Source organism: Vulpes lagopus, chromosome 6 (assembly GCF_018345385.1).
Source record: "Vulpes lagopus strain Blue_001 chromosome 6, ASM1834538v1, whole genome shotgun sequence".
Lineage (NCBI taxonomy): Eukaryota > Metazoa > Chordata > Mammalia > Carnivora > Canidae > Vulpes > Vulpes lagopus.
In genome coordinates this window covers 105,153,831-105,179,230 of record NC_054829.1, presented here as the reverse complement: position 1 = coordinate 105,179,230, position 25,400 = coordinate 105,153,831, and the positions used below count along the sequence as shown (strand labels likewise).

The window sequence follows — 25,400 nt, the reverse complement described above, 5'->3', positions numbered from 1 at the left end:
CTATAGTCCATAGAGGTAAATTCTGAAAACTCCTTTGCAGTGATGATCAAAGTTACCTTTAAGGGCAGTGATAAACCTGCTTTTTCTTGAAACATCACACTATTCCCCTACTCTCTAACTTCAATATATTCCAGGAACAAAGGATGCAGGGACACAACCTTCTGGGCATAAGACATGGTACTGTCAAAATTCTCCTTCCTACACTGTTCACAAGAGAAACTGGACATGTAATAAGGAAGATTTTCTAGGCCCCAGTCATAGTGCTGCCTAGACCAAGACATTTTTTACAAATATGGGTTTTCAATGCTTGCTTTTCTCCTTTCAACAGAAGCCACCAGTTTATCTCATCATATTCAGAGAGTAAATCAGGAAAAATTTATATAACACAGTAAAATTAGTAGAGTAGGGAAACATAATACAGGAAAAATTTCCATCAAATGAAAAAAAAATCATTTAGGTGGCAAAAAATGTTAAGTATTTTCTCTCAAACTTGATAGTTTTCTTCTGGCTTCCACATTAGTGAAAATTTGACATTCAGATTAAGACTTTGAGGATTGGGAGGGTACAAGACAGTAACTAATTCTTTGTATCTCATTAGATGAAATCATCCTTGACACTGAATCATATAAAGACTGAACTTTATAGGTGGCAGGAACATTTTCTTTTTTTTTTCCTTTTTTTAAATTTTTTATTTGTTCATCAGAGACACAGAGAGAGGGGCAGAGACACAAGCAGAGGGAGAAGCAGGCTCCATGCAGGGAGCCCGACGTGGGACCCAATCCCCGGTCCCTAGGATCAGGCCATGGGCTGAAGGCAGGCTAAACCACTGAGCCACCTGGGCGTCCCGCAGGAACATTTTCTTAAGCATTCTTAGGATTAATGACAGTGTTCAGTAATCTAATAGAAATCCATCATCTAAATCCACTGAAGATGTTCCTTCCTTAGAAACATCAAATCATATTTTAAAGACAGAAGAGGAAAGTTTTTGGAAGTAACATAGGATGTGAAATGTATTCCTAAAAAAAGAAGGAAAGGAAGAAATACTGGTTAAAAGGATAAGATTGTGTTATTGTTACTTATAATTATTTCCTGCCTGCACAGAGTATGTCTGAGCAGCTGAGTAGTTTAAGAATCCAATTAGGAAATTCATACAACCAGAAATCAGATATTTTTAGCAGCCATAATGAAACTTCCAATAAATACACTGAATGTGTTTTCATGATGTAATCCTGTTAAAAAAAAAAAAAAGGCAGAAAGGTATGTTTTCTGAGTTTTAAATAAACCTGCTATTGCAGTTCATTTTCATCATATCACCAAGATGTTTTAATTTATACTCAAATTTTATCCTTCAGGGAAATAGTGTTTTTGGGACAGACTCTATTTTCTCATTCTTTTTTTTGCCCTCAATAATTTTACAAATCAATCATTACAAAACCTAGCTGCCTGGAGGTTCTTATTACAACAAATGTTCTTGCTGTAATCCTCAGAAGCAGGTATCATGCTGACTTGAATTCTAATTAGCCTTTAAGCAAGAAGAATATTGTATGGCTAATGCATTCAGTGTCAAGACACATTAATCAAAATTATTGGTGATGTTTTAGCACCCAGGCAAATCAGCACATTTTTCAAGCCCTGTTGTACTATTTTTTGGGCAATGAAAATTGGATCTGCATGGGGGTAATAAATATCATGGAAAACATGACTTGGTTTAAACTGGTATGTTAGAGGGGTTTTAGAGACAGGTTAAAAAAATAATATCTTTTACTGCCTTAATTGATAATGACTTATAAAAATAAAACAAATGGTAATAAATGAAAAACCAGAAATTTTTCTGTAGGCAAGAGCTAATCAGTTAGGACTTTCTGGCCACCATTCCATTTAACAGATGATAAGTTCTGGAAGTTTATAGGGAAACACCCAGGAGCCATTTCTGTATGAATAAAGCTGTCTCTTCCTTTTTTACCTTGACCAGTAATGCCATCTATATATTTGTTGACTCTTCTCACCTACATGAAGATAAATTTGACAGAATATTCACTGAACTGTCCTAATAGCCATTTAGAATATAAAGGAAGTTCATTTCAAATACTTTCTTCTTATGTATTAAATGTGGGCTTGAAGGAAAATCAGTCCAGATTTTATTGAATTCTAAAACTTAGTGAGACTTTTGATAGTTATTGTTAGATTTCAGAAAAGTCATGTTCTTAGGAATTTTTCTACCTTCCCTTTACCTTGTAATATAGAAAGCTAGTTTTTGTTGCCCTCTTTGTTAGTAAAGAAAGTAATTGTTTGCACTGTTTGGGGGTATTTTGTTTTGTTTTAGGGTGTTTTGTTTTGTAGGGGGGAGTTGTCAGAATACACAGGATCTAAGCTATTTAAATTTTTTAAAAGTAACAATAAATGAGTTGGACAAAAGTGGCTTCAGTCAAAAATCTTAGTTTTGTTGTATCTTTTTTAATCTATAGAGTGAATAGATCCCACCTATCTACAGCTAAATTTTCTTGTTTGTGCACACATTGCCCATTTATGATAGAAAGCTGGGTGGATAGAAAGGGAGAGAGGAAGGAGGAGAGCTCTAATACTTACACTTTCATGAGCAAGGGAAATTTTGGTGCAAAAACAGGATAATTGTTCAAATATAGTACTTACTAGCTACTGTGACTTATTTTCATTGAGCTTCATACTACAAGATCAAAGTTGTGGCTGCTGAAATAGTTAGCTACAGTTGGAGCTAACTATCAATGTGAGACCATTAGGTCCTCCAAAGTTGGTCACGTGAGGATACACCTTTGATCTCAGCTAGACCTAGTCTCTGTGGACTTGGTTCTGCATCTTTATGTGCCCTGGCTGCTTAAAACTTTCATTCGAATTAGCAGCTTGTGTCAGATTTTCAGATAGGACTGCTTGCTGCTATTGCTGCTGCTCCCAACAATGTATTACTAGGACTATACTGTGCTATATTCTGAGTAAATAGCATCTCTTCTGCCCAACCCAAATCCCAGTCTAGTTGCCAAAACCACAAGTACTGTATTTTTTATTTTTTTCTACCAGCTTAACAAAGGTAAATGTGTTACAGTTTCAGTATTGATTTGATTTTTGAACTCATTGATGGTGAACTAATTAAAGAACAAAGAGCAAAACTCCTGAAATAACTGAGGAAGAAATCAAATGCAACATCTAAGACAAGAGCAGAAAATTAAACCATATTTTTTCTCATTTTGAAATTCAAGGCTGCATTAATGCCATATTACAGTAGCACTAATAAAACTGAGATTTCTATTTCACTGACAAACATTTAATTACAGGCTTGCATTGTGGCTTGGCTAGGAGAATATTGTGCCAGCTATTAATTGTGTTTCGGCGGTTAAAATTTTGGATTGTGTTAAGGATTCTGATAAATAGTTCTGTATATATTTTATCTCCAGGCTTTGGTTAAATCAGGGGTTGAGTTAGATATTATATTGTTTTATTTTCCTGTGTCTGTCTCAAGCATAGATCTAGTTGGATGTTTCCAGGACCAGTGAAAATACAATGACAAAAATAACAGATTAAACCTGGATTCAATAGTTGTGGTCATGATAAAGGAACAGAAAATTTTAAGATGCTTCTTCCTCTCCATTCTTCTTCTTTCCTTCTGTTCTGTTCCCTACTCTCTCCCTGCATTCCTCCATGATTCCTTCTTCTTCTCTTTCTCTTTATTTTATTTATTTTATTTATTTTTATTTTATTTTATTTTTATTTTTATTTTATTTATATTTATTTTATTTATTTTTATTTTATTTATTCTCTTCTTTTTATTTTTCAGTTTCACTGTATTTGGGCAATGACATTTTAAGATGTGTCAGTTGGTTGCCTTCACTCTTTTGATTCCTTTTATATAGGATCAGTAGTACCAATAGGAATGGAATCCCAATTGACTTTGTAATTTTGTTCTCAGTAGGAACAAAAGTAAAAACTCAAAATGCTATCTGACTAGAAATGGTGAGTAAAGAGAGAGGTAGAGGAAGATTATATATATATATATTTTTTTATATATATATAAAATGAGAGAAAATAAATATATATGTATGAAACTTGAGAGAACAGATTAAAGTGGCTCTGAAGTAATTATCTTAACTCATTTTTATGCTATTCACCAGTGCCCTGGTGTTCATGACAAACCAATGTGTAAAGCTCTGCCTTTCTCCTCTTTTTCTTAGACATTTTTGTTGTCATTTTTAAAAAAGTGCTAACACATCATAAACTGAAAAAAATGAATATTGTTTCAGAAAATGTCATATTTAACTTTGCACAGTGGCAGTATCGTAGCCAATAAGGTTTATCCTAGGCGTGATTATTTCTAATAGAAAATGTCATTATTTTGTTGTTTTCACTTCTGTGGTGCAGCTATTTTACTTGCTGCTTACCTGTGTAAATACACATTTCCCTGATTATGATATTCAGCATCTGCCCTTTTCAAAGGATCTCTGCCTTATGTTTTCATGTTAATTCCTAAAATGGCTCATAAAAATTATAATTTGGATTTTCTAATTCAAGTAATTGTCTTATAAATTTTTTAAAACTCTAAATTTAATTGCCCCTTCATTAAAAGTAATATAAGAACTTAATTGCACTGTCATTCCAACTTCCTCTATTGTATCTCTCCCCTATTTTGGGTACTCAAGCTATTATGTGAGAATAATTTTCAATTTAGCAATCTTATTTCCCATTGATTAAATAAGATTAGATGTATAAAAATGACCTTGAGAATTATTATATATAATAAATAAATATATTTATTATAATATAAAAAGTTACTTCTGCTCATTGCCCTGGAAATTTACATAACCTCATTTTTGTAGTCTGATTTTCTCCAAAGATTTTTTTCCCAAAGTTGTTTTGTGTTTGGATCATATTTCAGCTAGGAAAGCACCCCTACCTCCTCCTAATGCAATTTCCTTCCTCTACCCTGGTTAACTAGTATTATGACTACAGTAGAATAACCCATTGCCTTTTTTATTTTTTTGCCACAAAACCATAAGTTGTAATGGCCTTTCTCCTAGACATTTTAGGAGGTTAAATTTTTAATCAGTCTTTGTCAAAGAGGCAAGGTTTTTTTTTAAAGGATTATATTTATTTAGAGAAATTCAGTAGGTATGACCATTTTCTCCTTTTCCTTCTGTACAGGAAGAAAACTCATTCTTAGTACACCTGTCACTTCTCTACCTTATACACATATAAGATTCTAAAGACTTTTTGCAGTCCTAAAGTCTCTGACAGCTGTATATTACTCATGAAACAATGTTTTTTCACATGAGAAAATTTAGGGTTACTTTTTGGAAGAAGCTGGAGTGGTATTGAGTATAGCCCTATACAGGCTGTAGAGAAACAAGAACTTATCTTGTATATTACCAATTAGTTGCAGAGATGTTGTAATACTATTACTAACAACAACAATAAAAATGATAGGTAGCGTTTTTGAGACTATAAGGGCAACAATAATAACAAATAGTTATTGTTCACTTAGCACTAAGTGCTTTGCTTGCATTATCTTATAAGTCTTGACTAAACCACCCCTTTACAACAGCAGAATCTTCCATTACTGGGCACCTCAGGATTCCAACTTGCAAAGCCAGGCTTTAACTCAATTCTGTACCTTGGTACAAACAGTTCTCAAGAATTTTGGTCTCAAAACTCCTTTCCACACAAAACTAGGATTGAAAAGTTTTCATTTATGTAGGTTTATATCTATTGATGTTTCTGTATTAGAAATTAAAACTAAGGAATTTCTAAACCCATTATATGTTAGTTAAACAGTTTTTGTGAAATATAACTGAATTTTCTAAAACAAAACAAAAAATTAGCAAGAACAGTGCATTGTTATACTTTTTTTTTGGCAAATCTCTTTAGTATCTGGCTTAACAGAAGGTAGCTGGATTGTCATATCTGCATATGTGTTCAATCTGTTGCAATTTGTTGTTTTAGTTGAAGTAGATGAAGAAAAACAGCCTCACACAGAAATGTCATTGGAGAAGAGAGGATTATTTTAATAGCGTTTTCATAAAATTGTGGATATTCTTCTTTGATACTACCCCAAACTCTACAAATGGTAGTTTCTTAAAGGTTAAATGGAATGTGGAATCTGAAACCTTTTCAATGAACTTTTCCTACTGTGCACAATAATACAAGTAAATAATACAAGAAAAGGCACTTTGAGAACCTCTGGCATTAGTTTAGGGAGTCAAAAACACAACCTGACCAGCTCAAGACCATGAATAGCCATATTTATGCATTATTTACTTCAACAATTATCTTTCAAGCCTGAAACAGAAAAGAGACCAATGATTATTTCCTCCCCATTCTGCCAAGATATAGAGAGGATTAAGATAATGTCTCCAAAGTGGTTGAGAGCTCTGGAATTAAATAAACATAAAATTGTGATCTTAAAGTTAGTATGCTGTTTTCCCCTTTAATAAATTGAAATAAGAAATGAATACATCAATATGGTAGATGCTTTCTTAGAATGAAATAAGGTAAAACTAATCATACTCAAAGTCTTTAAAGTTAGCCAATATTAGCAGTGCTAAAATCATTCTGTCAAATGCATTGCTAATTTTTTATCTTGAAATAAATTTCCCTCTGTTTAAAACATTCTATTTAAAAGAACTTCCTATACTTTCCTCGGGAGAATTTAATGTATATTCTATATTTTTTAAAGGAAGACAAATCACTTTTGTCTGGCCACTTATATACTTATTTGTGAATTTTGAAACTGCATGCTTCATCTTTTTATAAACTAAATACTAACCTGAATAAGAAATATTTTTTTCAACATTTACACTTTTTTCTTCTCTTTCACTAATATGCTTTAATGGCATTCTATTTGCTTTGCTAAATAGTGAGATCGCTTTATTTCTACTTGAAGATATGCAAGAATCTTTTCTACCCATAAATTTTTAACCTATTAACTCACATTAAATTTTCATAACAGTAATTCATTACTAATGATACACATTGATTTTATTATAACTTTTTTTCTTGAGGGGTGGACAGAGGATATTTATGTATTTGTATATGAAATTTTATTGGGATAAGTATCTTATTTGTAAATAAATGTATTCCTGTGATTTTTGTGTTTAAAATAACAAGTTAAACTCCTTTTTGAGTAGAATGGTCGCCACTGATTTCTCCTAATATTGTTGATTTTCATTTTAGATCATTAGGAGATTATCCAAAAATTATTTGTTAGAGTCTCCCTTCCATTATGTATAAGGATACGGAAACAGGTAGAATAGAGTTGCAGAAAATTCACAAACAATAAGCCTAAAGCATTACTTAGCCTCCACCTTTTTTTTCTTAAATCAGTACATGAGCATCAGAGCTAGAGATAAATATATTTGAGTTCTGTATCAATGTGTTACATTTTGTGGTAGTGATATCCTTTTGTTCTACACCCAGTACCCAAGATTTTATGCAGCTTATTTTTAAAACTCAAATGTTTCAAAATATTTGATGACATTTTAACATTTCTCATAAAACATCCTTTCTGTATCTTCCTGCTCAGCTCTTAAGTATCAAAAAACAAATGTTGAAATATTGCTACATTAGAAAAAATCAAATGTATTAAATAACATTAGCAACTGCTCCAGAAATAATCCATATGGGGGGCGGGGGGGAGCAGTAAGTATGGGAACAGAGCCATTACATTTTTTGCTTTAAAACTTTTCTATAGATTTCAGGAAGTTAGAGTCTTACATTTGAGCTCACACTGTTAAAAAGAAAATAACATTTTATGGATATTGAAGAATATCTGAACACTGGTCTCAGGTGTTTTCTGACACCAAACGTGATGTCTTTACCAACACCAATTCTCCAGTTCTCCGATCCTCTAACATCAACTGGGTGTCCTACAATTCAATCCTATTGTGACACCAACTACTTAGGATTAGTGTCAGACTTCACAGGTTTTAAGGGCTCAATCTCACAAACCTCCCCTCACTTTCAACCCCAATCACAAATACTAGGTCCCCTGGTTACCTGCACTTCTGAGTTGGTTGTTAGTTCAAGAGTACTAACAACCAACCCATCGTCATCCCCATTCAAGTTTGATAACTGGCTACAATAACCATAAAAATTATACATACAATGATCATAAAAGTCAGAGAAATGCCATGTTATTACAGTTTATTATAAAAGATGAAAATAAAGAGATCTGTAGGGTGAAGTCAAAAGAGTCTTAAGCACAGGAGCCTCTGTCCCCGTGGAGTTGAGATGTATCATCCTACAAGCACATTGATGTGTTCTCCAACTTGGAGGCTCTCCAATCCCTACTGTTTAAAGATTTTTATAGCCCCCTGTCCTGAAGCTATCTAAGAACCCACCAAGTCTCCTCATGAGGATAAACTCAGATATGTTTGAAAGGAGTTTGTAATGAATAACAAAAGATACTCCTATTACTCTTTTATCAGAAAATTCCAAGGGTTTTAGGAGCTCTGTGCAAGGAACCAGGAACAATACCAAATATATATTTTGTTATATCATAACTGGCATTATGTACCTGGTTTCCTCCAGGTAGTGGGGAAAAGGTTTTGGAGGTATAGCAAGGAGAGTACTTTTCCTTTCATGCTGAACATTCCTGATCTCTTCCCTAGCCCCACCTATGTATCAGTTTATCTATTGCTGCCTACCATACATATTACCCCCAAAACTAAGAACAATTATTTCACAGTTTTGGAAGAATAAGAATTTGAGTACAACTCAAATGGGTGCCTCTGGCTCAGTGTCTTCCACAAGGATGCAATTAAACTGTCAGCCAGGTCTGTGGTTCATCTGAAGACTCTACTGGGGTGGACCATCTGCTCTCATGCTCCCAACACACATGGTTGTTGGCAGACCATGGGCCTCACCATGTGGATTCCTCTATAGTACTGCTCACAGCATGGCAGCTTGCTTTCCCCAAAAGGAGTGATCCAAGAGAGAGAGAACAAGAAAGCATCCCCAAGATGGAAGCCACAGTCTTTTTATAACTTAGTCTCAAGTGATATCCCATTACTTCTGCCAATATATTCTGGTCATTAGATATGAGTCAGTAAGTCCAATATACACTTTAGCAGAGGGGATTGCACAAGGGCATGAATACCCAAGAGGTGGGATCATTGAGGCCTATATTAGAGGCCACCTACCACATTTACCCTAACATAATGGATCTTAATGTAGTAAATATTAAGAAATGGTGGACAACAGATGAGAAAGAAATTTGTAAAGACATTTATCTGGCTCCTTTTTCACTTTCACTTTCTCAATTTCTCCAAAGCTTTGCTCAGAGTATTTTCACTGACCAAAACCAATTCTGATTAATTTTATAGTCAGTAGCTAGGTTTCAGCAGAAAGCTGCATACAATCAAAGGACTAAAATCCCAGTAAAAGTAAATCAGTTTAAATACTTATTTACTGCCAAATGAATAACAATCTCATATGCCATCTTTTTTAAAGGGAGAACCAGGTTTCATTGGTCCTCAAGGCGAACCAGGCTTACCAGGGTTACCAGGGACAAAGGTAAGTTGAATTTTCTCTTTCCTTTATTTCTGAAATATTTTTTGAAATATTTTATTTATTTATTCATGAGATACACAGAGAGAGAGGCAGAGACATAGGCAGAGGGAGAGCAGGCTGCCTGTGGGGAACCCCATGCAGGACTTGATCCCAGGACTCTGGTATCATGCCCTGAGCTAAAGGCAGATGCTCAACCATTGAACCACCCAGGCATCCCTATTTCTGAAATATTATGTCATATATTTTTAGTACATTATGTTGAAAGAAGTGTGGAATGACTTTATTGTTTAGGTGACCAGATATTTTTGCCTAATGGAGAACTAAAATACCTATTACCTATTACTAACACTTCTTTTTTTTTGTATATTTTTTATTAGAGTTAGATTTGCCAACATATAGCATAACACCCAGTGTTCATCCTGTCAAGTGCTCCCCCCAGTGCCCATCACCCAGTCACCCCAACCCCCTGCCCACCTCCCCTTCCACTACCCCTTGTTCGTCTCTCATGTTTTGTCACCCTCACTGATATTTACCACGCATTTTGTCTCCTTTCTCCTTTAATTCCTTTCACTATTTTTTATATTCCCCAAATGAATGAAACAATATAATGTTTGTCCTTCTCTGATTGACTTACTTCACTCAGCATAATACCCTCCAGTTCCATCCACGTTGAAGCAAATGGTGGGTATTCGTCATTTCTAATGGCTGAGTAATATTCCATTGTATATATAGACCACATCTTCTTTATCCATTCATCTTTTGATGAACACCGAGGCTCCTTCCACAGTTTGGCTATTGTGGACATTGCTGCTATAAACCTTGGGGTGCAGGTATCTCAGTTTTTCACTGCATCTGTATCTTTGGGGTAAATCCCCAGTAGTGCAGTTTCTGGTCATAGGGTAGTTCTATTTTTAACTCTTTGAGGAACCTCCACACAGTTTTCCAGAGTGGCTGCACCAGTTCACATTCCCACCAACAGTGCAAGAGGGTTTCCCTTTCTCCACATCCTCTCCAACATTTGTTATTTCCTGTCTTGTTAATTTTCCCCATTCTCACTGGTGTGAGGTGGTATCTCATTGTGGTTGTGATTTGTATTTCTCTGATGGCAAGTGATGCGGAGCATTTTCTCATGTGCTTGTTGGCCATGTCTATGTCTTGCTCTGTGAAATTTCTGTTCATGTCTTTTGCCCATTTCATGATGGGATTGTTTGTTTCTTTGCTGTTGAGTTTAAGAAGTTCTTTATAGATTTTTAATCCTAGCCCTTTATCTGATAGGTCATTTGCAAATATCTTCTCCCATTTTGTAGGTTGTCTTTTAGTTTTGCTTACTGTTTCTTTTGCTGTGCAGCAGCTTTTTATCTTGATGAAGTCCCAATAGTTCATTTTTGCTTTTGTTTCTCTTGCTTTCATGGATGTATCTTGCAAGAAGTTGCTGTGGCCAAGTTCAAAAAGGGTGTTGCCTGTGTTCTCCTCTAGGATTTTAATGGATTCTTATTTCGCATTTAGATCTTCCAACCATTTTGAGTTCACCTTTGTGGATGGTGTAAGAGAACGGTCTAGTTTCATTCTTCTGCACATGGCTGTCCAATTTTTCCAGCACCATTTATTGAAGAGGCTGTCCTTTCTCCAGTGGATAGTCTTTCCTGCTTTGTTGAATATTAATTGACCATAGAGTTGAAGGCCCATTTCTGGGTTCTCTATTCTGTTCCATTGATCAATTTGTCCATTTTTGTGCCAGTACCACACTGTCTTAATGATCACAGCTTTGTAGTACAACTTGAAATCCGGCATTGTGATGCCCCTAGCTATTTTTTTCTTTTTCAATATTCCTCTGGGGAATATTTGGGGTCTTTTCTGGATTTCACACAAGTGTTAAGATCACTTGTTCCAACTCTCTGAAGAAAGTCCATGATATTTTGATGGGGATTGCATTAAATGTGTAAATTGCCCTGGGTAGCATATACATTTTCACAATATTAATTCTTCCAATCCATGAGCATGGAATATTTTTCCATCTCTTTGTGTCCTCCTCAATTTCTTTCAGAAGTGTTCTGTAGTTTTAGGGTATAGATCCTTTACCTCTTTGGTTAGGTTTATTCCTAGGTATCTTATGCTTTTGGGTGCAATTGTTAAGTGGGACTGATTCCTTAATTTCTCTTTCTTCAGTCTCATTGTTAGTGTATAGAAATGCCACTAATTTCTGGGTGTTGATTTTTGTATCCTGCCACACTACTGAATTGCTGTATGAATTCTAGCAATCTTGGGGTGGATTCTTTTGGGTTTCCTATGTACATATTACTAACACTTCTAATGGGAATACCATACTAAATAGAGTAATAGGAAGTTAATTTCAGAAGACCTCAGGGAGGATAACAGGATAATGAAATATATTAGTTGCTCATTTCCCCCAAATTATCCCTAAAAAGATATGATGCTGTTTGCCTCCTGACTGTATGAAAAAAATGGGGGAATTCTGATGAGGAGAGATAGAACTCATTAACTTCTGCACCTTATTGCCAATTTTAGGACATACTGTAAATCAAACATTATTACTATTCCCCCTCACTCCCTAGATTTCAAAGGCAAGTATTGATGTCATATAGATTCCTAAGTGCCTCATCTCAAAAGGATCTATCCTGAATAATGTCTGCAGAAAGATCATATAATGAAAACCATTTCATGATCTTCCACTTGGCAATCCTGGAGAGGGCCCCAAAAGTGAAATCTATATGCCTCCGTATAAAAAATTATGTTTTTATGGATGTAGTCGAACCCACAGTTCTCTTTTTATCTACTCAGTAAGACATAAAAAGGTATAGCTCTGAAGATGGAACTTTACTCATGACAGACTCATGAATCAAAGGAGCAAAATTAGATCAAACTACATTCTTTTATTTTTAAACCGTAGAAGTCTTTGCCTCAATATGTATTGTATTCACCAGAAGTAAGCCAGGATGATTTCTAAGAGCTAGGAAATATGTTCATGGTCTGTTTTGACAGAGGGCTCCTCATTTCCACTGATCAAGAGAAAATAACTCTAATCCTAGTAAATGGAAACTATGTGTGGCCTAAGGGGGACTGAAACTCAGTAGAATTTATGCAAAAATTGCTGTTTTCTCAAGCAATTTCTTTTTCACATAATGAGCTGTCAGGCTTATTAACAAAATGTGAGGAATGCCTGAACAGATACACACAAGAAATATGCTTTCCTGGAAAAAAGAGAGAGAGAAAGCTAGAGAATAATGAGGATTCCGTGTTCATATGAGAACCTTGTATTTATTCAGACTTGCAGCCTTAGGGCCCTGTAAAGAAAGAAGCCAGCCTCATAGATCAGCACAAATAGAAAACTTAGTCAATACCAGAGAGAACCAGGCATGAATTAGATCTTTAAATGTTTGTAGCATTTCATTTTCTAAAAAGGAGGAAGTAGAAAAAACACAGATAGTAGGGAATGGAGTTCATTCCTGTATATCATTTCTTTAGTTCACTGATTTTCAACTACTCTGCAGTTTCAGGGCACCTGGCTGGCTCAGTCAGTAGAGCATGAGACTCTTGATCTCAGAGTTGTGAATTTGAGCCCCACGTTGGGTATAGAGATTATTTAAAAATAAAATCTTTAAACTACTCTGGAGTTGGAGTACCTAGGTGGCTCAGTCGGTTAAGCATCTGCCTTCGGCTCAGGTCATGATGATCCTGGGATCGAGCCCCCATGTTGGCCTCCCTGCTCAGTGAGGAGCCTACTTCTTCCTCTCCTCCCCACACATGCTCTCTTTTGCTACCTCTGTCTGTCTCTGTCTCTCTCCCTCTCTCTCTCTCTCTCTCTCAAATTAATAAATACATCTTTTTAAAGAATAAAAATAAACTACTCTAGAGTTTCAAAAAAATCCAGGTGTAAACCCAAAAAATCAACATTGATTTCTGTTCATGAAGAACCCAGCCTGATTTTAACAAATACTGTTCTGAATTCCCAGTAAAAGTAAAGAACATACTATACTTATTTTATATGTCCACAAGAAGGAATGTGGGTAGGATATTTGTTTTACTAATGGTATTTTATCAATTATATTAGCAATACTAGCAATTTTCAGCTGAATTGCCTTTCTAACATGAATTTGGTATCATAATGGAAAAGTAGTTTATTTAAAATTCTCTCTCAGGGGATCCCTGGGTGGCGCAGCGGTTTGGCGCCTGCCTTTGGCCCAGGGCGCGATCCTGAAGACCCGGGATCGAATCCCACATCAGGCTCCCGGTGCATGGAGCCTGCTTCTCCCTCTGCCTGTGTCTCTGCCTCTCTCTCTCTCTCTGTATGACTATCATAAGTAAATAAAAAAAAATAAAATAAAATAAAATTCTCTCTCAGTTGAACAGTGGCCTTTTTCCAGTTGTGTAGGCAAGTCTGTATTTGTACCACTAAATTTGGATTTAAAAAATAAACTAACCCTGCATACCCCCAACACAGTAAAGAGAGATTATAAGGAAGAAAGATGTATAATGATATCTAAAAATCTGTTTTCATGTACTGCTGTATCCTCAGCATCTGTATCAGTGTCTGGGAGAGACATATATCAGTCTAAAGAACTGGGGTTTTATTACAAATAATTCTGAATGCTTTGAATACAATGTTTATTCATTAATTCAGCACATTTTTTTGCCAGACATTTTTCTAGTATTTGAGAATGAGGAGTAAGTGCAACAAAAATTGTCTACTCTCCTGAAGCTTACATTCCAGTATGTGTGAGACTAAGGTAGAAGGAGAGAAAGAAGTATACACATAATTTTCACATAACATGTAATTCATATAACACATAATTTTCATACAATACATAATTCCATACGGTGATAAGCAGCCTATTAGGGGCATTGTGACAAAAAGTGATTCTAGGTAAAGATACATAGACTCTGCTCCTAGAGTATGCTATAGATAAAGGATTTTCTCAGGTTTTTGCTTTTCTTTAAAATAAGCTTATAATTAACTATTTTAGAATTCTTCTGTAAAATATTAAAAGAAAGACCAAATATGGTACATCTTTAAAAATTAGAATACCGGGCAACCCCAGTGGTGCAGTGGTTTAGCACCGCCTGCAGCCCCGGGGTGTGATCCTAGAGACCCGGGATCGAGTCCCACGTCGGGCTCCTTGCATGGAGCCTGCTTCTCCCTCTGCCTGTGTCTCTGCCTCTCTCTCTTTCTCTGTGTGTCTCATGAATAAATAAATAAATAAAAATATATAAAAATTAGAATTCCATACACCAACAGAGGCTCTTCCATCTCTAATGCCTTCCATCTCTAATCCCTTCTGTAACATCTTTTCCATCTCTTCCATACAGACAGGTCCCTTGCCTTTCTTCCAGGCTTTCCATTTTCACATTCTTTTCAGCTCATGTTGAAGAACCTGCTGGGCCTTCTTTAATCCTTGCCCTAATCTATCCATCCTCCCCTGCAATATCCCAAGGCTTTCCAGAGTGGGCATGATACAGATAAAGATCTTGGAATTTAGAGCCCAGTATCACCCAGGACAGATCCAATGCTACTTTATTTTCCTTTCCACAATGAATCAGTTTCTTCAGTGAGGAGGGTGCCTTTCTCACCCATAAATATGGCATCACCACTCAATTCCAAACCTGTTTGGTTATTGCAAGTCTACCCATCAAGCAAGCAGCCAACATTTTCTACTCCATGTTCAGGAATGGAAATGACACAGTCTTCCTGGATAGTGATTTGGCAAGCTTTTCAAATGTTTGTACTTTTTGACACAGCAATTCCCCAACTAGGAATTTACCCTAAGAAAATGACCAGATATGTGCAAAAGATTTGCAAAAACATTTATGCAAACGTTGAAAATTGAGCACAATTAGTTTTACATCATAGCTTGCCACTTTAAAGCTTTGTAATTTTGGACAAGTTACTTACCCTTTCTGAGCTTCAGTCTCCTCATCTGTAGACTCTGGGAACTAGCAACTTTCTCATTTATCCCAAGAGTTAAGTAAGATAATGCATGTGAAGTGTTTTAGGCAGCTGCTGGATTCATCAATAGCATAGGCATAAGCAACAATAATTATAAAAAATACCCTACCCATTCTTTAGGACATGACTCAAGTCTTACCTCCACAGAGCCAATCTGGACCATTCAAAACCCTATGGGATTTTCTTTTCTCCCACGTATTAGTCTTATATTATACCTTAATTCTTAACTATTTTGTTTATGTGGATCTTCTCTAACTAGATCATCAGTGATCATGTTCATACCTCATAGAGCGATGAATATAGTTAAAAGCTATAACAAATATATATCTTGCACTATTCTCAGCACTTTGCCTTTATAAGTTATGAGATCAGTACTATAATTTTCTTCACATTACAGAGAAAATCGAGGCTTTCAGAACTTAACTAATTTGTCCCAAAACACAGAACTGGTTAAAAAAAAAAAAAGAGCAGAGCCAGGATTAAAGCCCAGGATGTCAGATTGCAAAACCTGGTACTTAACTGTTTTGCCATGCTTCTTCCTGAGATCTTTAAAAAGTGGCCAAAATGAAAACTTTGTCAACATCTGTCTTAAGATATAATAATGGCTCTTATCAATTCCCTTTAAAAGCCTTCTATTTACCAACATAGTTATCAGACAGGCATTACCAAACCATTTTCATGTGTACAAAATAGTTATGATAATACAAACATTGAATAATTGTTTTGATCATTAAATGAGATAATCCATGTTAAGATTAATACAATGCAGGATACATGGTAAATAAATGGTAACTCTGTGCTTTCCTTGATTTTATTCAATTCACTTATTAACCTACAGGGACAAGCCTGGGGGTGGGGGGAGAGGAATTGCCATTTATTTATTTTGTATTCTGTGACAGGGTGAACGTGGAGAAGCAGGACCTCCTGGAAGAGGTGAACGAGGAGAGCCTGGAGCCCCTGGACCAAAGGTCAGTTATTCTTGTATTTGACAATAGCTTTGGTTTGGAAATTTGTCCAACTTACTTTAGAACATTAAACTACAATACAGTTCTTCAATGGGAATTAAAACAGCAAAAGAATCACAATTTATTGAAATGCACACCGTTTTTTCTTTTCAAAAGGAGTTTTGCAATTCAACTTTTCCAATTTGTTCTTTTCAGTTAACAAATTTAATAACACATCCAGATGTAAAGAGGGACTGTCATATTAACATGTTATCACTCAATGTGTATTAAAACTTACTGAGAAAAATGTTGATGCATGCTGTATTAGCTTCTATGTAATTTGAAGGTGTGTACCACCCTGAAAATATCAGAGCTAAGAATTTATTTCACTGTTCAATCTTTATTCCTCTAAACTTCCTGCAAACTAATATGGTAACACTTTATTCTAATAAGCCATCCTAGAGACACAGGAAATGATTCACTCTTTGATGAAAAAGAGATTTATGGCAACACTGTTGAGACTAATGAGGATTATTCACAGATCTCTTCCCATCCACTGATGGGTGGGCAGTCTTCAGAATTATAATGGAATGAAGGTGGTAGAGAGACCAGGGATGAACCAATGACATGAGGATAACTATTCATGCTTTGTGTTATAATAGCCAACGTTACATAGAGCCATATATTGAGGCAATTAAAATAAAGTGTTTCCATTTTTCTTCAGTATTCTGAGTCGCTGCTAATTTCTTTTTTCTGTTCTTATCTCCTCTGTCATTTCTCTTTTCCTGCTTCATATTCTGCTATAATAGGGGAAACAAGGTGAATCAGGAACTAGAGGGCCAAAGGGGTCAAAGGTCAGTAACCAAATAACCATTTTAATGTAACTTGAGGCCTTCAAGAGCTGTGCCTTTGCCTCTTCCACAGATAATCACATTTTAAACTCTCACACATTGGGATCTGCAATATTTTCATCCCTGTGATAATATCTCAAAACAATTGACTTGTTTTATATTGTTCGTTTTTGTGTGTTCTTGTGCTTCAGACTATTCTTTAAGAGAAATTGTATTTCCCATTTCATAAGAATAGTGTCTTTGGGGAAAAAAAAAGACTTTTTAAAATTTACATTATGTAGGGTTTATCTTACTTATTTTCTGGTGATCTTTGTGATAAATGTTCAAATTATACTTAGCTTTTAAGTTAGTTGATTCCTTCCATGGCATTAAAATTTCACCACCAACTGAAATTCTTTCCTTTATCATACTGTTCATAATAGTTGCCATAATCCATGTACTGTTAGCAGAATCATGTTATTTAAGATGCTGTCAACTAATAACATGAAACAATGGGTAAAAAAATGAGGAAAACAGCAAAAATTATTAATTCTCTACTCGTAGAGAATTTAATTATTGTGGTCAATGTTATTAGTATAATGTGGGTGAAAAAAATTAAAAACCCTTTTCCTGCTTTCTCTCACTGCTCCCTATCCATTTTATGAAATATGTTGAAAGACATATTAAAATGATTTGAATTCCACCTAGGAAAAGAACACTACAAATTTAAAGCTGTCTTAAAGAACTTTCAAATATACACAGGTTCAAATCTCTTCTAGGGTTTCTCTTTAGACTTCTGAGAATTTTGAGTATTCTCAGAGTGATGGCTGTGTGGTTTGATGCTTAGATTATTCCTGATTTCTCACCAGTTTAGGTAATAACACCATGAATGGAACTTTAGAGATTTTTCTCACTGCATTTGAAAAACACAGTTGGTTTTGCCCTACCCCTGACCTTCAGCCCTGCCAACTTGACCTAGCCAGCTGCTGTCCACTTCAGCACCTTCTGAGTATTAAAAGGCCTATATGTTTAGAATTTTCCTTAGATCTTCATCATCATCATAGAGAGGCCTCACTGGTGACCTTCCCCTTCTAAATCTCCCTAGACTGAGCTCTCCATTCCTTCCCTGTCCAGATTATCTACACACCTCTTTTGTTTTTTTCTCAGAAAACAGACAACCCAATTGATTGGCTCTTTTTTCTTTTGTCCCAAATCTCTTCATTTAAAAAATATTAACATGGCTCACTCTGAGAGGTGTAAAAGCTTACTTTGGGTATCATAGAGACCACTTGCTTTGCTTTTAAAGATCCCTAGTAAGAGAGTTACCATATATATCGTTATTCCAAGATACTCTGTCATCTGAAAAGGGAATTTATGGTGTATCTTAAAGAAGCGTTTGCTATGTCAGTGGTTGTCGTTTTTCTAGCTGTTATTTCCACTTCAGAAGTTCATCAAAGGTTCTGCTGCATAGTATTAAATGTATCCTTAGGTTTGAAATATTTCTGGACTGTTGGCTCTGCTACTAATTCAGTTTTTCTATTTTCATGGGGGGAAGGGTGATCGTGGAGAGAAAGGGGACTCTGGAGCCCTGGGACCAAGGGTGAGTACATTTCTCATCTAAGCTTTTGGCCCCTATAAGCCCATATTTGACTCATGTGTCCATGTGGCTTTTCACAAGGCACCTAGACTAATACCCAATAATAGCACTGAGATAGACTACTGATTATTTCTGCGGCCCCCCCTTTTATTCTTATTTTTTATTTTAGTCACCAGGAGCAATGAGTGTGTAGATTCTAACACATAAAATCAGCTCCACAAGAAGAAAGTCTAAGGAACTCTATGTACTTTCCCTCTGCTAACTGAGCAATAGCAAGCCCATAATCATACAGCTAATAGAATTTTCCATTTTTCAATTAACCCAATTATAAAGAAAGCAATAGCTCATATTTTCAAAGCCTTTTTTAAAGACAGGCAAGGAATTAGCACATGACTAATGGAAAGTTAGTAACAGAGCTAATGAGTAGGGTAGACATATTCATTCCCTATTTGGTTTAATTTTAATGGAATTATGTTCCAATTGAGAAAGCCAAGCATTTCGTACAGAATAGTGTTCTATCTTCTTAAAGAATAAGGAAACAATCTATGAGAAGTAGAAGAATCAAAAGGGATATGTAGACATGCTTAAATAAACATTGTTAAAGTCAACAAAATGTTCAAGTCAAATCAGATTAGCCTACATTTTATAATTTTTAGAAAACAGTTACAGAAATTGAATCATCTCTCTTTTCTTAAAAAAATCAGATTTCATATCTTTAATCTGCCATCTGTAGGAAGTTAAAAGCGTTTTCTTCTTAGCAATAGGGACAAAATTTGAACATGATTATTCTGAGGTGCAGTTGGGCTATATAAAGGAATTGATGGTCAGAGAGAGCTGCATGTTGCTATTTCTGTTTTTTGCCATAGTCCCTTATACAGCCTAGCTTAACTTCCATGATTTTCCCCTGGTTCATTTTCTTCACAGGGTCCACCTGGTCAAAAGGGAGATCAGGGAGCCACCGAGATCATAGACTACAATGGCAACCTCCACGAAGCCTTGCAGGCAAGTGACTGCCCCCTACCCTGACATAGACACTGATAAGCACCCATGTGATATGTATACATATCAGCTTCCATGCTCTGGCCCCAGGATCCCAGGGGGCTCCACTGCTCAAAGCACACCTTCCTGAGCTAACAAGCCATCCCCTTCTCCATGCCCCAGTATATCCTCTTTATTTCTTAGCATTTTTTTATCTTTCCTTTTCTTCACCTTCTGCCATCAGATATGCCTTAGTGTTCTCTAGTTTAAACCTTGTGCTCATTTTGCCAGTCTTTGTCTTCTTTCTTCAAAAGCAAGCCTAGCAAAGCAATCAAGAGCCCTGTGGCTCTAGATTCAGAGCTGCCTGGATGCAAATCTCTTGACTTACTAAGTGCATGACTTAGGGAACTTATTTAACTTCTCTGTGCTACAGTGTCCTCATCTGTAAAATGAGGATAGTAGTACTACCTGTCTGAAGAGTTGTTAAGAGAAATAAATGGCTAAATACATATTATACACTTAGAACAGTGCCTGTCACATACTCAGTCCTCAATAGATATTTCTCATTACTGTTACCATTCATAATATAATGTATTACCATAGAGAAATACCTGTAGAGTGAAAATCCATAGACCATGTGGCTTGTCTCCATCACCTTTGCTTCCTATTCATCCTTTTCATGCTTGGACTCCTCATTCTAGGTGATATCTGTTGAAACTGCTCTTATAAAGGCCAATAATGACCTCTAGGTCAACCCATTGTACTCCTTATCCTTGATTTTCTGTGACATTTATACTAAACCATCTTCCTTTTGAAACGTTTTCTTTCTGATTTTTCTAATCCTATACTCTCATTTCTTCTAGTTGTCCTCTTTGTTCTGTGTTAGTATTTTCAGTTTCTCTGTCATCCTGTAATTTTTGATAACCTCAAGTCTCTGATCTTTTCTTGGTTCAGTCATTCCTTCTGTGCTTTCCTGTGTGTGACTTCCAAGTATTTCACCTCCAAGTCTGAGCTACAGGTACTTCTGGCTGTCAAAGAATATTTCCACTAGGGATGCACCATTGCCTTATCAACTCCTACCAACACACACAATTACACTGGTCACTTTTTCCAGCAATCAAATGATTCCATTTTTTAATGAATCATTGTCTGTTAGTCCAGACTATAAGTCTTTGACTTTCTTGAGAAAGAAACTTTAGAGTAATTTTAAACTGTTCTTAGCCCCTCATCCATTATTACATCTCACTATATGCTGCTCTTTCCTTTTTCAAAATGTCTCCTAAGGTGATCTCATTCTCTGCATTCCCAACTCGGTTCACATCCTGTTTGTTTCAGAACTACCACTGCAACAGGCCCTTGACCAATTCTTTTGTCCCTAGTGCCTCCCTGCCCTTTCTTACCCATTCTACATATCACTCTAAGACTAATTTTCTTAAACTATCACTTTTTTGATAGCTCTAATCTGCTCAGAAACCTCAATGACCCCTTTACCTACTCTATCAAGCTGACTTTCATCTGTCTTTCAAAGCTCTATAATCCTGCCTTTCCTACATAGAATTTTCTATTTCCTCACAACACAAATTTTCCCCAAGAGTGGTCATATTTAACATATCCATAAAAACCACCCTCTTTTTGCCTGATTTATCCCATACTTCTTCCTTTTCTCTCACCCATCCAAATCCCATCCAACAATATACTGCTGCGACTAGATGATTCTTCCTTTTGATGCATTCAAACCTTAGCAGTCAGGGCCCAGTAACTTAATTAATTGTTCTCAAATCACATAATTTATTTGAGTCCTGCCTTTTACCAGATTGTAAGTTTCTTGGTGACAGAAGTATGTCTCATGCTTATTTTATGTCCTCCAATATACCTGGCAAAAGTCTGAGCATGTAAATATTGAACAAATGGTGACTGATTGATGAGTGAGTACACTTAGCATACATGTACAATCAATTTCTTTGCTTGAAGCCAAATTAGTTTTAAATATTTGCCATTTTGTACTTGATTAAATTATTTCCCCCATCTTTATGATTTTATTCCCAGTATGTAATTATGGTAGATCTACATTTCTACATCCTCTTTATTTCTTTTCTACAACCACCATTTTTAACTAGTAAAGCATTTATTGAGTCATTTTTGCAGAATCTGCCTTCAGCTCAGCCTGTTTTTTTTTTTTTAAGATTTTATTTACATTTATATTTATATTTATATTTATATTCCCCAAATGAATGAGAACATATAATGTTTGTCCTTCTCCGATTGACTCATTTCACTCAGCATAATACCCTCCTAACTATGGGAAACAAACTAGGGGTGGTGGAAGGGGACGAGGCTGGGGTTGGGGGTGAATGGGTGACGGGCACTGAGGGGGGCACATGACGGGATGAGCACTGGGTGTTATTCTGTATGTTGGCAAATTGAACACCAATAAAAAATAAATTTATGGGGAAAAAATAAATAAATTTATGGGGAATCCCTGAATGGCTCAGCGGTTTAGTGCCGCCTTCAGCCCAGGGTGTGATCCTGGAGTCCCAGGATCAAGTCCCACGTCAGGCTCCCTGCATGGAGCCTGCTTCTCCCTCTGCCTGTGTCTCTGCCTCTCTCTCTCTCTCTCATGAATAAATAAATAAAATCTTTAAAAAAATTATTATTAAAAAAAAGATTTTATTTATTTACTTCAGAGAAAGAGAGAGCATGGGGCGGGGCAGGAGGCAGGGAACAGAGGGATAGGGACAAGACTCAGGCTCCATGCTGAGCGCAGAGCCCTGACTCAACTCCGGGCTCAGTCTCACCACCCTGAAATGAAGACCTCAACCAAAATCAAGAATCAGAAGCTCAATTGACTGAGCCACCCAGGGTCCCCTCAGCCTATTTTTCTTTTCATTTCATTCTTTTTCTTCCGGTAAATGCAAGGAGAAGCATGCTTACCACTTGGAGATATGTTGCTTGGTCAGTTTGTTTGGTCAAGAGCTTGAAATAGTGCTCCTCCATGCAAGTGGATTAGACATAAGCAGTAGCCCCCGGGCTATTGTTAAGCTCTAGAACCAGATTTCTAAATTGTTCCTTTTCCCATACAAACTGATAACTGCATGCAGAAGGAAAGAGAGAAGGAGAATAAGTAGTTTTGGTGTGCCTACTATGTTTTCAAAGCTTTTATTTATAAAATATAGGGACATATTTTTAATTTATTAGCCACGTTGTAGATTTCCCTTCAACTTCTTTCAGTGACACCATAACTCTTACTACCACTTTAAAAGGTGTACATTCTCTTAGCTTCCAAGAAATGCTCCAGTATTACAGGCCATGGCCATTTCTGGAAAAAAATTGTGTCTTCTAAAGTATCCTTTGTATGAATAGAGCCAGGCATGAAGCAAGCTACTCTGAGCTTAAAACAAAAAAATCTGTTTTGATCTCCCCTCTACTATTAACTAGCTGAGTCATTTTGGGGAAGTCACTTGGTATATCTATATTTCATTGATCTTATTTGTAAAGATATTTGGGAATAGATTTTTTTCTAAGAGTCCATAAAATATAATATTATGGTTTGGGTCACTTTTTAGGGGCTCCTGAACACTCTTTGCTAATATGTGTAAACACACTGTTCCTTTTTAAAAATTGACACCTAGGTCTTGACATGAAACAATATATGTGCTCAGTTTCTTCTTCCACCTTAAATTCTATATGACAGGAAACCAGTCAATATCCGTCATAGTCAACTAATTCATGTTTATATCTCAACCTAAAGATTTATTATTTTAATAGGAATATTAGGGCAACCATGTGTTATGCTCGTAAATAGCTTATCGTTTTTAAAATTATTATTTGTTTTCCTAATAGAGTACTGGAACAAAGGCCCCTAATAAAATTAATTAAGCCATTAGCCTGAGAAGAGGTAGTAGACATTTTTTCTTCTATTCTTAACCAGTGATAGATATTCACCATTTTGTCAATTTCATTTTTTAAAAGGTTTTATTTATTTATTTCAGAGAGAGAGAGCACAAGCAGGAGGAAGGGAAGAGGGAGAGGGAGGGAGAGAATCTCAAGCAGTCTCCCCACAGATCATGGAGCCCTGACTCAGGGCTTGATCTCATGACCCTGAGATCATGACCTAAGCTGAAATAAAGAGTCAGTCGCTCAGCCAACTGAGCCACCCAGGCACCCGAAGGATTTCATTTTATTATCGCCTCCTCTACAAAAAAATCTGCCTAAAATATCTAGAATAATTAGGTAAACGGGTGTATATTATAATTATAAAACTATCACATTAGAAATATAAAATTTTACCTCTGTTGGAATTTGCCTTTATTGAAAATTGTTATCTGCATAAACATCTGCCATAAGCCATTTATTTTTATTTTTAAGTTTCCAAAATTAGGAGTAAAAACCTACTTCCTAACTCAAGTTTTTAAAAACATTCAATACTATCTAACTTAAACCTATTGTCTAGTGTAAATATGGGTGATTTTCAGTTTCCATAATTTTGAGAAATGAAAAAAAATAACCTTTAATTCTAAAAAGATTACATAAGCATCTCAGGGATTAAATCATAACCCATAAGGCTTCAGCCTGTTTGCAGTTGCTCCAGTTCATGCCTCCCATTTCACATTGTGCCTCACTAGAGAACATGTCTTTCTTCATCACTACCAAAAATTCTGGTTTTCCGATCATTCGTGGAGTTCAAGAGAGAATGCAACTGAGTCCACATAGGTTTAACTTAGAAAAACCAGATAGAAGAAATCCAGAGTAAGCCAACATCTTTAGGATGTCTCTGTGTGCCTGCACATGGGTGCTTCAGGATGGTGGTAAAAACTATGTTGTTGAGAAGTTAAGCTTAGTTTGCCATTTGTTCTCTTATTATTAGCTGGATAAAACTCACCTATGTAACTGTTAGGTCTCACAAAATACACTTATTGACAAGATGACATAAACTCCATCTGTTAGGTAGTTCAGTTACCATTAATAATACACCTTTATTATGCAACTTATTATAAAACATGTTGTTAAAAAAAAAAACATGTTGTTATCCTTACATTTTTTAAAAAGACAATTTTGTGTCCAGGTGGAAAAAGAACTCAGATATGGTACCTCATATGAGGAAAACCTCATAGAGTTCAAATTGTGAAGTCCCTTCCCTCTAAGGTTTGAGGATTCTGCTTTGTAGTTAAAAATATAATATATAATTGGAAGGCAGTGATGAAGAAATTACTTCTACTATATAATACTCTAATAGCCTTTTTAAAAATGACTCACCTACTTATAGGAGTAAAGAAGTAGCTTTCTCATAACCATAAATCTGACTCCTGCTCTAGGTGAATCCCTTAAGAATAAACTACGTGGTACCTTATGTTACACAGATATGATAGTATAAAAATCTGGGCTGTGATATTTTTCTTAAAACTTGGCCCCAGTTTTTTTTAATAAATTAATTTTTTATTGGTGTTCAATTTACCAACATACAGAATAACACCCAGTGCTCATCCCGTCAAGTGTTCCCCTCAGTGCCCATCACCCATTCACCCCCACCCCCCGCCCTCCTCCCCCTCCACCACCCCTAG

At 35.9% G+C, this 25,400-nt stretch overlaps 1 protein-coding gene and 1 pseudogene across 1 annotated transcript in view; both read left to right on the top strand.

The window, feature by feature from the left end:
• Positions 1–25,400, top strand: part of COL25A1 (collagen type XXV alpha 1 chain) — a 444,869-nt gene that overhangs the window by 381,088 nt on the left and 38,381 nt on the right. Inside the window, exons 19-23 of the mRNA XM_041759382.1 lie at positions 9,472–9,534; positions 16,393–16,461; positions 17,247–17,291; positions 18,823–18,867; positions 19,789–19,866. Of these exons, the coding sequence (XP_041615316.1) occupies positions 9,472–9,534; positions 16,393–16,461; positions 17,247–17,291; positions 18,823–18,867; positions 19,789–19,866 (300 nt within the window). The remainder of the gene's footprint in view (positions 1–9,471; positions 9,535–16,392; positions 16,462–17,246; positions 17,292–18,822; positions 18,868–19,788; positions 19,867–25,400) is intronic.
• LOC121494141 lies at positions 4,283–4,414 on the top strand (annotated as a pseudogene).